The following is an 18,767-nucleotide window of genomic DNA, read 5'->3' as shown; positions in this document are numbered from 1 at the left end:
GTCCATTTGTGGTATTGGCTCAGTTTTTCTCTCTCCATTAGCATGGTCTGACCTGCATTTTGCAATTTTTACATTCTTTTTTCGTGTTCTTACTCTCTAACTGTTTTCATTTATTCATTTCATAGCTTATATATTCCTTTGTTCAGATTCTCTCTCCCCCTCTCTCCCCCTCCCCCTCCCCCCTCTCTCTCTCTCTCTCTCTCTCTCTCTCTCTCTCTCTCTCCCTCCCTCCCTCCCTCCCTCCCTCCCTCCCTCCCTCCCTCCCTCCCTCCCTGCCTGCCTGCCTGCCTGCCTGCCTGCCTGCCTGCATTAACTTATTGACTGTATAGCCTTGTTTACAGCTTATCCTCATGAAACCCTTGGTCTTATTGGAGATATTCATCCCCTTGCCTCCCGCCCCCTCCACTACAACTTATTTTTTTCTCTTTTCCCAGTTCTGACAAGGGGTCTTCGACCAGAAACATTAATGTTTATCTTTCCACTGATGCTCCCTAAACTGCCAAGTGTTTTCAGCACTTTCTGTTTTAATTTCAGATTTCCAATATCTGTAGTTTTTAAATATTTTTTTGTTATCTTGACAACTCTGGTCTGCACCATGTTGTAGGCATCACCTCTGTTCTAATAAACTTCGCCTCTTTGCAACTGAAGATACACTTGTTTTTTTTCTGATTTGATGAAGAGTCCTTGACCTGAAAAGTTGACTGTCTTATTCTCTGCCAATGATGCTGCTTGGCCTGTTGAAAGCTTCCAGCAATTTCTTTATATAATTAATGTGTGCAGATTTCCTTCATTTGAAAGGTTAATTATTGTAATGTAATCACTACACATTTGCTGACTTACAATCAACAGTTAGTTACTGGACATTTATGCATGTATGCACATATTTAGAGTCAGAGTTGTACAGTACAGAAATGGGCCTTTCAGCCCACCAAATCCATGCCAAATATTTGCCCATGTACACTAATCCCATTTGCCCACATTAGGTCCATTTCATAACAACACAAGAAGATAGGAGCAGAAATAGGCCATCACACTCTTCAAGCCTGCACGACCATTTAATATGATCATGGTTGATCTATACTGGCCTCAACTCCTCTTCTGTGCATTTTCTCCATATCCCTCTATTCCTCAATCTATCAAATATTTAACCACCTTCACTTTAAATACTTCTAATGATCTTGCTTCCACCACCCACCAGGCAGAGAATTCCAGAGATTCACCATCCTCTGCCAGAAGAAATGTCTGTGCACCTCAGTTTTAAATGACCATCCCCTCATCTTATAATTATCCCCCCTTTTTCGATACTCTCCCACTAGTGAAAGCATCCCATCATCCACTCTGTCAAGCCCCCTTAGGATCTTATCCTTCTATGCCCTGCCTAAATGTCTCTTAAATGTTGTGATTGTATCTGACCTCACCACCTCTGGCAACAAGTTTCAGATATCAGCCACTCTCTATGCAAAAAAAAGTCCCTTCAAATCCCCTTTAAAACTCCTTCCTTAAACATATGCCTTCTTGTTCTTCATACCCCTAACCATTAGAAAAAGATTCTGATCATCTACTCTGTCTATGCCTCTTATAATTTTATATACCTCTATCAGGTCACCTCTCAGCTTCCTTCAATCCAAGGAAAACAAACCAACTTTTCAAAGCAATCTTGCCCCGTAACTAAATCCTCCAAGCCAGGCAACATTCTGGTGAATCTCCTCTGCACCCTCTCCAGTCATTTGTAAGGGGCACCGAAAAGCTTCCCTTTGTAATGTATTCATGAAACTGACATTGCCGGTTACAGAACAATGTTCATTATCAACGTATTATAGATATATAGATAGGTTGAGTAAGTGGGCAAAATCTTGGTAAATGAAGATTAATGTACAAGTGTCAAGTCATACACTTTAGTAGGAGAAATCAAAAGACAGACTATTATCTAAATGAAAATAAACTGCAAATAAGTGAAGTACAGAGGGATCTATGTGTTCTTGTGCATGAGTCACAAAAAGCTAGCAGGCAGGTGCAGCAAATAATTAAGAAATGATATATTGGCCTTTATTGCAAAGGGGATGGCATTTAAAAATAGGGAAGTTTTGTTACAATTGTACAGGGTTTTGGTGAGACCACACCTGGAGTACTGTGCACAGTTTTATTCCCCTTACCTAAGAAAGGTTATGTAGCATTGGAGACAGTCCAAAGGAGATTCACCAGCCTAATTTTTGGGATGAGAGGATTATCCTATCAAGAGAAACTAAACAGATTATGTCTGTGTTCTGCAGAATGAAAAAAGAATGATCTTATGGAAACATGACATAGTGTCACATGATGTCAAGGTGGTTCCACTAGTCGGTGAGTCTTGAACAAGGGGACATAGTTTCCAGATAAGGGACCAGTCATTTAAAACTGAAGTACATAGAAATTTATTCTCACAGAGGGTAGGGAATCTCTGGAATTCTCTCCCCCAGAGAATTGTGGAGGCTATCTCATTAAAAGTATTAAAAATGGAAGTAGATGCATTTTTGAAAGATCAGAGGATTGAGAGTTATGGGGATCTGGCACAGAGGAGGAGTTAACGCTTGAAGTAGATCAGCCATGATCATATTGAATGGCTGGGTAGGCTTGAAAGCCTAGGTGGTTTAATTCTGCTTTTATTTTCTTGTGTTCTCATTGATGGATAGTTTATGAGGTGGTGTGCTGCTTTTGTTTGCAGTAAGAATATTCCTTCTCTATTTTGAACAGTTATGAGTCAGGAGAGGTCAGTAGGGATATTACACTATTCCAAAGAGGCTTTGAGAACACCCTTGGATCTTTTCCTCTGTCTGTGATGGAGCTCAAAGTAAGGAGTCCATTTCAGGAATCTCATGCCGGTATGAAAATGACATATGTGTATTGGAGCTGACTGAATGTAATAAGGTCTTCAATGCTGGTGATGTTGGCCTGGGAGAGAGGATATTAGATTGGCTTACTTATCCTTCCAGTGGATTTGGAGGATTTTGTGGAGACAGCGTTGTTGCTATCTCTCCAGTGCTTTCACATGCCTATGGTAGGTGGTCCATTTATTCAGAAGCACACAGGAAGGCAGGGCTCGCTAAGCAAGAAATGTGTAGGTTCAAGTCACATGTTCATTAAATCTAAAAAAATTGCTTAATATAAAAAAATCTTTTCAATTTAAATTTTTCAGCAGTCTAACAGTTAAAAAAAACTACTTTCTCCTGAGAAGATAGTCATTTTTTATGTATATGTAGGTAGGTGAGAAATTCATAAACCCTTTTCATCTGCAGGTGCCCACTTCAGATGAAGTAATTGTGTTAGCCATGTAAACTGGATATGTAAAGCTGTTAATTTGTCAGATATCTAACAAATTACAGATCTCCCCAGACTGGCAAACGCTCACTTCAAGGATCTTTACAACAAGACTTAATTTGTCATTCAATGAAAGTTTCATTCTCTACAATGAAGGAACGTAATTGGAAATTGAATTTCAAACACAGGTCGAAGGTGCATGAAAATCACTAGCATTTAACAGTCTTTTTGATCAGACTAATGAGAAGGAATTTGTGAAATAAATCAGCTGTTCAAAATGGAAAGAAAACCTCATTGGATGAGTGACTTGTTTCTCTTCCCACAGATGTAGCCTGACCTGCTGAGTACTTCCAGCACTTTTTTTTCTTTAATGATTGACTATGAATGATTTGCAAGTTTCAGCTTATTAAAATAAGTGTAGTTTGCTTTTCATTTTCTGCATCATTACTGGGAAGGGATTGAGTAGCTTCTGACTTCGTACCATCCACAACAGTTGATAACCCCCATGAAGGGTTTACTGGATCTCTCGCAATTTGAATTTTTGCATAATGAACAGTTCTTTAGAACCTAACCACTTTGTTAACTCGGGGAGACCTGTACATTTAGAAAACAATAATTTATAATCTCCATTTCTGGCTACTATGATATTTAATATACAGCTTTTGTCATGCTGATTTACAGTACACTGAATTATCTATGTAACTTTTGCTACTCCTTTGTTAAATCATCCTGCCCATTAATAATTTGATATCAACATCCTGAATTGTGGTTTGGTTTCTTTGACAATGATTTGACAAAAAAGTATTAATTCATTACCCTTGGAACTTATTAAAAATAAGAGCAGGAGTATGCAGGTCACTCGCCCCTTTAGTGTGCTCTGCCATTCAGTACCACATTCCTATACTCTCCCCATACCAGTAATGCCTCTTGTGTTGAGAAACCTAGGTCTTTCTTAAGTATATTCAGCAACTTGGCCTCCATAGCCTTAAATGGTACAGAATTACACAAATTCACTCTGTGTATAAAATTCTCCTCAGCTCAGTCCTAAATGTCTTGCCCTGTATTCTCGACTAAGACCCTTCATCCAGACTGTTCCCCTTTGTTGCAGCATTGCCCTGATGATCTGTTCTTGCCTACCTCCTAGTTCTCATTTAATTACTGCTCCATTAAAAAATAATCACTTACCAATTATACCATAATGTCATCCAACTCAATCTCATTGCTCCTTTTCTTAAACTCTCCATTGACTTTAAATTGTTACAAGTCTAGTGCTGGAGGAGTCTTTTTAACTAATTATAGGAAAGATCAAAGCCATTCTCTTTTATCTACATCAAAAGATACTATTACTAAGCTACTGACTTCTGTCCCTGGTAACTTTGAGCAGAATTAACTTTGGAGTTGTGTTTGCTGCTGAGTTGGGGTTCCAACCACATATCTGTGACATTGTTAAAGCCAACTGTTTCAAACTTCAAAAATCTTCTGACTTCTTCCCTGTTTCAATACATTTGCCAGTGGAATCCTCATCCATTCTGTTGTTACCTTTAGACTTGATCAATTGGGGTCGTCCAATTTCCACCGTCTGAACTCCAGACAATTGAAAAATTTGCTACCTGTGTGTTAAATTGCACTTTTCCATTTATCTTCATTTCTGTGCTTGCTGACCTATGTTAATGCCCAGGTAAGTTTCACCTCGATTTTAACTTTGTGTTTTCAGTTTCTCCAGAAGAAGACTTGCCTTCTTCCTATCTTCCTACCTTAATGATCATCTCCACCCCTAAAATCCACCTAAATTCTTGCACTTGTGCAGTTTTATCATCTTGTCCCTAGTTGTGATTACTCCACCATTGGTAGCCAAGAACCTGAGCTCTGGAATTTCTTCACTAAACTTCTCCTTTGCCTAGACCTCTTTCCTCCTTTTAAGATGATCCTTAAAACCAATGTATTTTGGCCAATTGCTCTAACTGGTGTGAATAGTAGATTGGCTGGCTAAGAGGTAATAGAGTAAGCCTATGTAAATGGATCTTTGTCTGGTAAGTTGTAATGTGTGATGTGCCATGGGGATCAGTGCTACGGCATCAACTTTTTATAACTTATATTGGATAAAGGCACTGAAAATATGGTTGCTAAATTTGCTGATGACACAAGGAAAATAAGTTGTGAAGAGGACATAAGTTGTAAGGAGGATACAAAGAATATAGATTTACTAAGTAGTGGGTAAAGATTTTGGCAAATGGAGTACAATGTGGGAAAATATGGCAGGAAAAATTATTAAAAAAAAGGTATTTTATCTGAATGGTAAGAGGTTGTCGAGCTCTGAGAAAAGATCCAATATAGTAGGTGCAGAAAGCTAGAATGTAAGTACAGCAAATAATTAGGAAAGCTAACAGAATGTTATCATTTACTGCTGGGAAAACTGAATACAAAAGTAGGGAGGTAATGCTTCAGTTATAAGACATTGGTGAGACCACATCTGGAGCACTGTATACAGTATTGTTCTTATTTAACAAAGATATTAATGCATTGAAGCAGTTCAGGGAAGATTCACCAAACTAATACCTATAATGGATGGATTGTCTCAAGGAGAAGAGATTGGTGTGTAGAGGAATTGTGTAATGCCTTTGTACTGAAGATGTCAACAGGGAAAGTGGAATGGTGGCAGTCACTAAGTATGAGCTCTGTAAAGTGACACACCTCAAAGACAACGAAGTCCAAGGAGTGGCCACGTAGAGAGAGGCCCTTTAACTGGTTTAAAGACAGGTAGGGACAGGCCCTTGAAATATACCATTCGGTTAAGACCCCAGCAGGGTTCTTATAATATTGGATCCACATATTATTTACAGGGCTCATTTGCATGGTAGAACTTTGCATGATCAACATCGAAACGAATGCTGTATACCATTATGTAACTGACATCCAATGGCCTCTGTGTGCATATACGTTATACATGAGTGGAGCTTGTAAAAATTCAGAAATGCACCACCAATGTACAAAGTACCCGATCGGGTTTTCAAACATATTCCGTTGTTAGCACATAAACATTAGCTGCATGTTTGAATTTTTAAGCCACTGTGTGTTGTCTATACTTGGTTAGCATAATTCATTTTACATAAATAGTTTAAGTACATTTTTATCAGTCTGTATAGACTTTCAACTTGCCATCCAGATGTACATAGAGCTCGTGTTTCCTTTTCCTCAACTTTGCACTAAGCACTTTCTAGGTTCATAAGAAAAGAAAACCAGAGCCTGTTACCTTAAGAATTACACTAAGTCATTCTTTAAAAAAAACTCCTCTCAGCATGGTTAACCCTTTTCCACAAGAATTAGGACCCGAGCTGATATGACAATGATCTTGGAGTCCAATCATGGTGGCAAGGGTTCCAGCTATAAATTTGCAGTGAAGAGGGTGCAGAGTCACTGACAATTTGTTCTTCTTCTCATGCAACATGCACAGAGGGGTGAAGTAAAGGAGAAAAGAAATGGGAAAATGAATAGGTAGATAAGGTGGATTTATGACTTTAAAGAGGCAAATATCTTTAAAGTTGGCTTTCTTCCAGATTTTGAGACTTTTGCATTGTACCCTTTTAAACAAGACTGCACATAGTTTGAATAATACATTCAAATTGATCTTTCTCCATTTCACCTTGCTCAGTTTACAGGAAGTATGTGCATTTTAATATCCTGGTTCCATGCAAACATCCTACTGTTTCCTTTCTCTGTTCTGACAATGGATTAATACTGTCTTTTTTATAAGACTTAGAATGTCAAACAATTTTACTTGTAATGGAATCAGTTTGAGCACTTCTATATGAAATGTCTGCATGATGGGTGTACAGACCCAATTTTGGAGCTTTTTTATATGAAATATAACTATTGCTTATTTGATTCTTTACTTGCATGCATCATTGAGTCATACAGGACAGAATTGGGCTCTCGGTACACCGTGTTCATGCTGACATTTTTTGCCCATCTACACTGGTGTGTGTGTGTGTGTGTGTGTGTGTGTGTGTGTGTGTGTGGGTGTGTGTGTGTGTGTGTGTGTGAGCACACTCATGGTACTGTTTGCTAGAAAGAAGTAGGTGTAAGTGATGCACTGAAAAATGATGCTCACAGAGGTAGAACGCATGGGAGATGGAATAGGCAGGACAGTAGTTCCTCCTGGTAGTGGTAGCCTTCAAGACAAATAATGGAATGTTCATCAGTTGAAAAGTGCTTCTAGACACTGTAATATTAAAGTGTTACTGCAAAATGACACACTTTTTGAGAATTGCAGCAACAGATTAAATCACGACAAAGGGAATAAATACATCAGGAGGAAATCTGCGCAGTGCAACACTCTTAATACATTAATACATTGGGGCAGCACGGTAGCATAGCGGTTAACGTAACGCTATTACAGTACCAGCAACCTGGGTTCAATTCCCGCTGCTGCCTGTAAGGAGTTTGTATGTTCTCCCCGTGTCTGTGTGGGTTTCCTCCGGGTGCTCCGGTTTCCTCCCACATTCCAAAGACGTACAGGTTAGGAGCTGTGGGCATGCTATGTTGGCGCCGGAAGAGTGACGACACTTGCAGACTGCCCCCAGCAGATTCTCAGTAACGCAAAAAGACGTATTTCACTGTGTGTTTCAATGTACATGTGATTAATAAATAAATACCTTATACATTATAGGTTAGTAGATAGATGAAAGTAGTATCCTATCATAAATAGCTGATCCACAGTAAAACCATATTTTTGTACATTATCTAAAATTTAGATGAAAATCATTTTTTGAACTTGTTTACAACAATAATACTGATCATTACAATGCTCTTTTTGGAATAGAATCTCATACCTACAGTGCTAAAGTCTCTCCATAGTAAACAAAATATTTTACAGAAAAATTGCCCAGACCAATTGTTGCCAAAGTAATAATGTTTTGATTCTTTCTTTCAGCTATTATGATGCATTAATTGTAATTCGGAATCTTTTGTTTTTATTTGGAAGGAGAATGGAGAATGATGGATTTTATTTCTTTTTCTTAATGTTATATGTTTTTTCCAGATTGTTGTTTCCTTTGAAAATAAAACTCATTTAGCTTTTGGGAACTGTCAGTTTGCTGCAGCTTTTGACCCTAAAAAGGATTTGTCTTTTGTTGTCGCAATAAAACTGCTCATTCCATCGCACTTAAAAACATGATTTTGAATCAGGTCATAACCTGATATGGAACTACATATTGAAACTCAAAAACTGTGGTATCTGGAAAACTGAAATAAAAACAGAAAACAATAATAAGCAGATCAGACAGCATATGTGGCGGGAGAACCGGAGTTAATATTCAGATTAATTACCTGATGTATACAGCTGCTGTCCACCAAAACAGCACAAATACAATGGCTCCAGTATTCCAGGATGAAAGGAATGTTGCAGAGAAGCATGGAGACCGAGAACTCACAGATCCTGCCAAGTTTAACAACAAGACCTCATTACAATCTTATTCCTTCCATTTCCTCTTTGGTGTTTAGGCAAATTAGCAGACCATTTACTGGGCAGTAAAACCAGTGGCAGGATGCTGAACCTAGAGACCATTTGGGAGAAAGGAAGCAAAAGATTGGGGCTTGGTAGATGTGAAGAAAGGAAATATGGTGTACTAGTGCAGAAGACAACCTACGTTTTAAAGAGGTTGCCCTGTTTCATTTAAATAATTTTATTTTAATAGTGATGTCTTGGTACCATGACATTAGATGTGAAAAAAATATCAATTTGAATTTGGGCATGATTGTTTCACGTTTATTATTTGTGTATATCCCATTTTACAAGGCGGATGCCACATTCGAGAATACTTGTTTAAGTCATGATTCATGAAAGGGGTTGGACAACAGGGCATACTTAAATATGTTGCTTGCGAAAAAGCACTGTGAAACTATGACAAATAATGACGTCTGTTTCTTGCCATAGAAGGGAGATATTCTAGTGACTTTTTTTCTCAGCTGGAAAGGCCAGTGCACTGCACAATTAGCCAAATGATCATTCCTACATGAATTAGTATCAGGATACTTACTTATGAATCATTCCTTGAATTTGTACAAGAAAGCCATAAATCAAAATCTGCATATAAGCAGGATTGAAGATGAACAAAATGGAAGGGACTATGATAATATTATAATTCTTTTTCTTTATTTTCAGAAATGTTTGGATTGAAAGAAAGTCTCAAGAGGTCTAATGAAGAGGTGGCTGTCCTTCAGCATCAAGTAAAAGAGCTACATCTTTCAACAAATACAGTTGCATTACAAACCCATCAAATTAATGATTTAGCACAGAAGAAGGCTGAACTTCAAATCAGATGTCATGAACTACAGGAAAAGGCAGTTGGTAAGTGAAAATTCAGCTGAAGAATATGGACTTAGTTATGTAAGATGTGTCTGATTTTAAAAACGCAGCAAGCTTAAGCCTAAATCCCAGTGCACTAAGGTTGTCAGTGACCAGAAAACATTTTGTGAAATTAAGTATACAAAGAATGCCGTTTGGATTTGTGGTGCCTACAACTGAGGGAAACATGATGGAATGATATTAGAATTGTGGTGTTATGCAGCAAAGGGATCACTCGTATGAATTCATACTCTGGTCAAATGGAGGAGTACTTTGTTATCTACTGCAGCGGAGAAGGAAGACCCATTCACCTCAAGGGTACAGTCCGTGCCCTCTCCCTGATGGCATGTTTATACACATTTTGGAAATGAGGTATATTGATTCCACCTATATACAGTATAGAGGTTCAGTTTAATACCTCTTAACCAATCTGAAGCAAAAAGGTGCATGATCAGCATCTTTTGACATCAGTCTCCCTGAATAATAATTATGTGCCTTAGAGAACCCTGGCTTTGCTTAGTGTTGAGTGGTCCCTTGACAAGCATCCCTTTTTATTCAATCAGTTAATGCCTTGATTAGTAACAATGTCTTCCCAGAGGCCAGTAGTCCTGGTGTTACTAGCCACATTCCACTTGGTGCCCACCTGTGTTCAACAGACTTATCACCTCATTCTGCATTTCTACAGAGATTAATTGTCATAGGACAATTTTTTTTTATCTACCCACAGTGGCCAATTATATCTTTTCCATAATCTTTTAGGTGCCTTCTCTTCTGGGAACAGGACCAATCATTATATGTTCTGAGAAAACATGGTGTACAGTGTTGATCTAGTCTTTATATCTACGTCTATGGTGTCTTACTTTAAGATGTCTTTTTGCTGATCCAGGCTCCTAATTAACTATGGATATTACTGCAATGACTGCCATAATCCTATGACCTCCATCGAGTTCAAGAGATTATTCCAGTGGGCAGTTTCTGTCTTAATCGTGTTTTTTGAAATCTCAGTCACATAAATCAAGTTTGACTTTGGTGAGACAGAAAAACACTTTTCTCCTACTGTGTTTTTTTCATTTTTCATATGCAAGCTAGCCCTACATACTACTGCTACCCCATGTCTAGCCCTACTACTTCCCTATGTCTGGAAGTCCTACTTCAATGGTATCTTCTAAACATCTGCATAACTAATTAAACTATCATCAAGTTTCAAACCACCTCTCCGCTGAAAAAATTTGTAAAAGTAACAATTTCGTGTCATGTATGTGCCGATGGAATCTCAATGAATATTTCATTCATAGGATTACATCTTTGTATACATTTATTTCATTTCCAAAATTCATTCAGGTAGTGGTAAGGTGAAAAAACTTTCGTCTCTGCTGTGTGTAGATCTCAAACTGCTGATGTTATGGTTAAAACTTCAAAAATAATTTAGTTCTTAAACATGACACAAGTCCTATGTTAATGAAAAGTTTTTATGTTAACAGCTGTTTAAAATGGGAAATGATTCTCCAAGGTTATCGGTTTGGCTGGTCCTTATTGCGAAATTGATTTACTTCTAAGTTAGTCTTTGTAATAATAGGATTCTCATAACACTGCACTGTTGCTTCTGGTATTGGAACTAACCCAGTTGCTCTGTCCTCACAGCTGTTTGGCATTTAGAGCAAGTAATGTTTTATACAAAATATTATTGGAAGTCCCAGCCAGACTAGGGCAACTTGCCCTGCTACTAGTATCTAGTGCACAGAATTTGCAAATAAGAATTTGATCCAAGCATTGGTTTTAGTGTTAAGGCCAACATAGTCTTAGTAACAAGTTTCCATCAGTTATGAGCTAACCATACAGGCTGCAGCTATCAGAATTTAACAAGATACTTTGGTAGCATATTTCAAAGTAAAAGGCAGTTCAAAGCAGAATAAACAAAACATGCAAAATCAATTGCCATGTATTTATTGCAAATACATTCATTTGCACATTATTTTAATAATAAAAATGGAAAATGCTGGAAACATTCAGCAGGTTAGGCAACATCTGGGGAAAGGAGAAGTAGAGTTAACATTCTGGGTCAAAAACCCTTCATTAGAACTGGGAAAGGTGATTTGCAGAGACAGTAGTTGAGGGATGGATAAGACAAACAGAGTATCTTTGATAGGACGAAGCCAGGTTTGCCAAGCTGATTTCAATGTTTATTGAGCTGTCTGATTATAATGAGGGTGGTGAGCAACAGAGAGAGGGAGAGAGAAAGAAAACGAACAAAGGGACTTGTAAAGCTGTGAAATGCAGTTTTTCTCCACAAAGACTGCCTAATGTGCCATACATTTCTAGTATTCCCTTTGTGGTTTCAGGTTCAGCAACAGCTCTGACCTGCAGCCAGACAGCTCCATAAACTGTGGCCTTGGCCTCACCCTATCAGAAATTTTCTCTTTGTGCTATCCATCTTGCCCCCTTCCTCTCTTTTCACACTCCCAGTTCTGATGAAGGGTCTTTGACTTGAAACATTAATGCTGTTTCTCTTTCCATTTGTTTTCCTTTCATTCCTTCCATTCCGTTTCTCTTTGCCTGACCTGCTGAATTTTTCCAGCACTTTCCATTTTTATTTCCAGCATCTGTAGTTCTTGATTTTCAATTTCTAGATTAGTAACAGTTGTTTATAATGAAATTGTATCTTTAAAGTGTCTTACATGGTTCTTTAAGGGAAGAATGGAAAGGGTGGAAGGTTGGACAACATTTGCATTATTCCTCAGATTTAATCTTTGAATGTGGGAGCAGGACACTCAAGAGACTGGAATTGTTGGAATCTGGAGCAAAAAAACAAAATGATTGAGGAACTCAGCGTCTCAAGCAGCATCTATGGAGGCAAAGGGATGGTTGACGTTTTGGGTTGAGACCCTGCATCAGGACTGAGAGTGTAGGGGGAAGATAGCCAGTACACAAAGCTGGGAGGGAGAGGTGAGGCAGGGGCTGGTAGGTGATAGGTAGAAGCAGGTGGGTGATAATTGGCAGATGAAACCAGTTGGGGGAAGGGGAGGGGAAGGTAGAGATGGAGGCTGGAAGGTGATAAGTGGAACCAGATGGGGTAGGGGACAGGAAAGGTCGGGGGAAGAAACCTAGGTGAATCAGTGTGTGGTTGATGGGGTGGGGTGGAGGGATGACGAATCCAGTTAACAGGGTGGGGGGGGGGTGCAAGGGGGAAATGGAAGGAGAGAGAACCTAGATGAACTGGTGGACCAGAAAATCCAACTTCCGGTAACCCACACCACTTGTGTTCCTTTCTCCCTCCCACCAATTTGTAATTTAACTGATAAGGTGATGCATTTGGGAGAAGGAATGAAGACAAAGAGAATAAATTAAATGATACATTTTCAGATGGAATGGAACAGGAAAACTTGGTGGTTCAAATGAACAACTCTTTGACTGAATCAGGTCAAGTTGAATGAGGCAATAAATAAGTATTTAGGACTCTTGGTTTTACAAATAGTAGCATAAGCGCCATCAATAACAGGGGATTGGAGGAAGGTTTAGCACCAAGACAACATTTTAAAAAAATCAGACATTGGGAGTAGGATTAGGAGTGGGATGGAGTCAGATTTGAGGGACCAAAGAAGGCAAGTATAGTAGGTTATTAGGTCCGGCTTTACTTGGTCCAGAAACAATGCAGAAACATTTATCTGTTCTATACAATAATTTTCACTTCCTTTCATTTCTGGGGTCCAGGAAATGGAGTCAGCCAGAACAGAGATAAAATCTAAGGCACTCCATCCCATTTCTGTTAAAAGCAGAAGTTGTAGGCAGATTGGCATTGGGTTTTCTGATTTTTAACTTCTCCTGTCCCACTTTCCTTGCGCATCTTTAGGGGTTACAGTTGTTCTCAAGGTGTCTAAAAGGAAGTCATACTGCACCCTAACTAATACCAAACCAGTGATTTATAGAGTATCATATCTAATTCTGGCACTGCACATAAGGAAGAGAATGTCAAGGCCCTGGAGTGGTCATGGAAGAAATTTACCTGAATGATACTTTTAATTAGGAACTTCAGTTAGAATTTTGATGGAGTAAATAAAGAGGAACTATTCCCACTGGTGGATGGGTTGGTTAATCTGATCAGTAAAAGAATCAGGAAAGAAGAGGTGAATTTCATCATTCACTATTTTTAATCCACCTTGGGTGAATTGGGCAGATAATTGAAGGGGAAAATTTGTTGGGTTATGAGGAAAAAAGAGCAAATAGGACTATTTGGAAAGCTCTTTCAACAGAGCTAACAGAAGCAAAATAAGTCATATAACTTCCTTTTGTGTTAGCTTATTCCACAACAATTCTTTGTTGATGGTAATTTACTGATTTCTTACAATACATGAAGAATTAAGAATTAGAAAACAGCTTGTGATTTTGCTTCATTGATGAGTGAAACGGAAGCATATGTCATAATAGATGTCAATGAGAATTCTCTATGCCAAGGGTGAACTTGGAGAATGTTCTGTTACACAAGCTAATTCACAGTGAATTATCATAGACTGTCATAGTATGTTAAATGGAAATGCAAAGGTTAGACTTCTTTACGTGATCTTGAATGAGCCTAATTCTGCCACATATGCCATGCTTCTGTGTATATTTGTAATGTTGTTAACATTGGCATTTATTGTTTCCAACAGATATAGAAAATCAACTTATTACTCAGCAGCTCAATTTCCAAAAAGTTACTGAAGAAATGGAACATTACAAGGAGTTGTTATTGTGAGTGCAGAGTATGCATCTAAAAATTTTAGTTATACAAAAATAAAAGATCTGTGAATCAATTTCTTGTTGTCACCTGACCATGGTATGTTACAAATCCATTTCTTTTAACTTCTTGATACACAGAAAGTTTGTTACAAACATGTCATTTTGATACTTTTTCACAAATAATGGAGGCAGAAATATTGGGCTTTATCAAATCCTGTGGTTATGGTGTTTGCTTCTAGAATTTAAGTATTTATCATCAGTAAGTTCAGATATTCCTGGTTAGCTCTTTTTGATTATGGATTTATAAATCCCAGCCCCCATGTATCTCCTAACCATCACAATACTGCAACAGTACCAAGGTAGACCACTGAAAATTTTGTAACCAATGCAGAGTTCTTTTGTACACCTCCAGGATGAAAAATATGAAGTTCTTTACACAGACAATTAAACTGTAGTTCACTCTCCACTCATAAACTGGGAGCAGCCTTTATGGGATGTGTATTTTAGGAAGTTGCAGCACAGCCTATAATTCCCCTTATGGCAAATGGGATGGCACACCTATAATCTTCTTGAGCTGCAGCACAGGATGCCCTGCAGAAGCTGTATCACTCTTAGAGCATGACCATAAATAACTATAATTAATTTTTCTCTAGAATTACTTTTCCAAAGTATGAACTGAATTCAAAGGTATTGATATATATATCTATATATCTATATATATATATCTATATCTATATATATATATATATATATATATATATATATATAAATTCCAATAATCTGGCATCCAATTGTTCAGAAATCCTAATGCTCTGGTATCTGGCACACTCATTAGTCAAGAATATGAGTTGGGGGTCCAGAGTAGAAGCAATGGATCTGGCCAGATCCGGAGCCAGCGTCCACACTGTGGACTGGATTTGTGCTGGAGCCAGGTTGGGGTCTGGAACACCAGGGGTCAGGAATGTGACTGGATTTGCGACCAGAATGGGGGTCCAATTTTCCGTTTCCTTTAACCTCAACAGGTTCACTAGAAAATGTATTATACTACTATGTAATGGATGAAAAAAGTGAAATTAAACTATGTTTGGCTATTAATCAGAGTTTTGGGAATAATTAAGAGCTATCAAGACATTCTACTATTTTCATAGGTTTCTATTTGCTTGTCAATTTCCTTGACATTCAAGTGATGATACAAAGAATGTGGGTGGTAAGGAAATGAAAAGAAGCTTTTTGCCTTTTGTGCAGGCTTTGCAATGGCACAGTACCTTTACATATGTGTAATCAATGGTAACTAATTTTCACCTTGAGAGGCCCCACAAACAATAATGAGGTGACCTGATAACCTGCTTGCTATTGAAAGATTAAACATTTAACAAGAACCCTCCACCACTCCCCTGCCCTCTCCCCGCTTGTCTTGAATTAGTGATTTTGTGTATCTAATTGAATAGGCAGATGGTGGCACAGTTTATTGTCTCATCTGTCTGCGCTGAAGTATCATCTTAGATTAGGAACTCAAATTTAGATGCTCAATCCTGGAACAGAGTTTGAATCCATCGTATCTGAGTCGAGAGAGTGCTAGCATTGAAATGAGGCCAACATATTCCATTTAGAAGTGTAAGAGAGTGCCTTACTGTCATTCTGCCTTCAGTTTAGAATGTGGCACTACATCACAAATGTATAAGAATGCAATAGCAAGAGCCAACAAAAACTGATTGTTATTCACTATTTTGTATAACAAAGTAAAAAATTAGGAAAAACTCTTTTTCTGCAAAATGTATGCATATTGTCCAGTACTTCAGCATGGGTTAGTGTCAGCTAGAACAAGAATGTAGAAAATATTGTGCCCATCTGATAACAGTAGAAAAATCATTTGGAATAGGAAGCAAAAACGAACAATGGGCCAGATTGTACTGAGGCTAGAATGCCACATGAAATTACTACCCAAGGACCCTAACCTCCTGCACTGATCTAGTTTGGATGCAGAGTGCCAATCTTATTCATAGAGATTCATAGAATTATACAGCACAGAAACGGGTGATCCAACATTTGGATTAGGGATAGTCAGCATAGCTTTGTTCATAGCATTGAGGTAAAGTGAGCCCTCAGTGAAGAGCAGACCTCAAGTGTTCTGGCTCCACTTCCACAATGCCTGACAGATTTTGACATGGGCAAAGCTAGGGATTGTGTTTTACCTTTTGTCAAAGCCTATGAAGTTTTTGTTCTAATCATTCTTAAATGTCCATTATCAATGATGTAAGCACTCAAAAAAACCTTAAAAATAATAAAAAAAAACAAAGTTCATTGCATACATATTGAGTTGGATTAACTGACCCACTGACCAATAATTATGAAAGTAACTGCTGGAACTTACCTGCACTAAAGGTGGAAGATGATCACCTCAGTGGAGGTGTATGCTGATTGCTTCTCCTCCCACCTTCCACCTGCCTCAGGTAATTCAAGCTCATCCCTCATTGCACTGCTGAGCTTACATAGAACTTGGAACCTCTTGGCCTTTGTATCAGCGGGTAGCCTCCACTACTGGCAATCCAGGCAGTGCCAAAATTCTTTGGCTCACTTGACTGTTGAATAGCTGAGGCCTCTGGCTGAGTGAGTTTCAGGAATGAATGGTCTTTAGCACAGCCTGGGTTATGGGTGAGAGTGGGGAAATGAAATTTCTTATCTGTTAATGATGTCTCCAGCATTATTTGTCTCCACTTGCCATTATCCAAAACCCATTTAGACAATATCTGAGAAGAGACCAGTAAATAACCACCCAACCAGTCAGAGGTACAAGTCTTCCCCAGGTTGCAAATGCCTGACTTATGTACAGTCTGTACATACAAGTGAGTGTTTGGGAGACTGCTGGGATGGATTTGCTGGCTGCTGCAGGGCTGCAGGTGACTGTTGTTGACACTAACTGGAATTTTGCCTCATTGACCCAAGAAAAAAACGTTCTGGTTAAGACGTTGATGTCCATTTTGTGACACGCTGTCTGGGCCAGTACTGTAAATAGTACTTAAAACCTTGTCTTCGGTAAAATCTTTTAAAAGAATATCAGTATTAGCCCAAGATAGGCTCAGGCTAAATTTGTTAATATAAGATTTATTATTAAGAATGGGAAAATGAGATTTAAAATGCTTGTCCAGATTATCCATTCCTGTGGGATAATCCACCTCTGCAGGCATCTTCTGGTTCGCGGTCACATTTCCGACTTACCAACTGTTTGGATTACGAACAGTTCTCAGGAACGGAGCCCTATCCTAACCTGGGGAGGACCTGTATTTTGGCGAAATGGTTAAAACAAGACAGTTTCAGGGCCTAAATAGTTTTTAACTTTCTCCTCCTTTCCATATATTCAAAGTGACCCCAATGCTGTGCCTTGTTCTTTTGCCCTACTGAATGCTTTACTGTGCAGAGCTGAGCTCAGATAAGTGGCCAGATATCTGACCCCTATCCCAAAGAAGCGCACAGCTGAGAAACACCATTGTCAGTTACCTCTGAATTGAAGGAAATTGTGTCAATGGCGGTTGCAAATACCATTTACAGAGAAGTAGATGGCCAAACTCCATTGGTATGTTGTTATGGCATCACAGCCAATATTATGCAAAAATACAGGAACTGGCAGGTCAGATCATCTAGCTTGTTAAAACACTTACCAATCAATAAAAAACACTTAAGTAAGGCAAAATAATAAAATAAGATATTTACCTTCCTCTTTAACAGGTAGAGAATCCCTATTGAAATAAATGTGATTCACAGCCAGATCTGATTGGCAGATAAATGGAAAGCTGTGTTTCCCAGGATAATAGTGAATGACCCCAACATGACTGGGCACTGCTGCTGGACTCTATACAGAGTGGAGTGACAGGAAGCATAACGTATCACTCATTAAGTCGCTGCGTTAGAGTGGGTCTGCAAGTCCAAGACCTAGCTCTGTGAGAGCAGCTGAACACTGGTGGTTCTCTTTGGAACTACTGGCTACAGCCAGCTCAAATCCAGTACATTGTGTCAGCATGTATGCTTTCCTTGAAGGTTGTACAGCTGCTGAGTTTTTACCAGCTATTTTTCATACCAATAGTATAACTTGCAGGAACAATTCATCCCTGCAGTCAGCACACTCAGACTCAACTGCCAAAGACTCTAAAATATCCAATTTTCCCATGTTTAACTTACAGCTGCACCTATTTTTAAAGAACAGCGAAGAAAAAATGATTGTGTGTGTGTGTGTGTGTGTGTGCAGAAAAAAACGTGTGTGATATTAACATAAATGAATTAAGAAACACTTTTAAAAGTAAATCCATGTTGTCTCTCCTGTAAGATGGCAAAAGAACATAAATATTCAATAGATTCCTTTAGCCTTTACCTGAAATGCATGTGGCTTTTAGTTTGCAATTTTAAGTCTACCCCTTCCCAACTT

General features: G+C 38.5%; 1 protein-coding gene across 1 annotated transcript in view; it reads left to right on the top strand.

Annotated features, from left to right (window-relative positions):
- lekr1 (leucine, glutamate and lysine rich 1) overlaps positions 1 to 18,767 on the top strand; it is a 105,811-nt gene that overhangs the window by 51,871 nt on the left and 35,173 nt on the right. The window contains 2 exon segments of the mRNA XM_052018402.1: positions 9,455 to 9,640; positions 14,281 to 14,362. Coding sequence (XP_051874362.1) covers positions 9,455 to 9,640; positions 14,281 to 14,362 — 268 coding nt within the window.

This window comes from Pristis pectinata, chromosome 6 (genome assembly GCF_009764475.1).
Source record: "Pristis pectinata isolate sPriPec2 chromosome 6, sPriPec2.1.pri, whole genome shotgun sequence".
Lineage (NCBI taxonomy): Eukaryota > Metazoa > Chordata > Chondrichthyes > Rhinopristiformes > Pristidae > Pristis > Pristis pectinata.
Note: the sequence above shows the minus strand (reverse complement) of the source record. Positions and strands in the feature narration are given on the sequence as shown.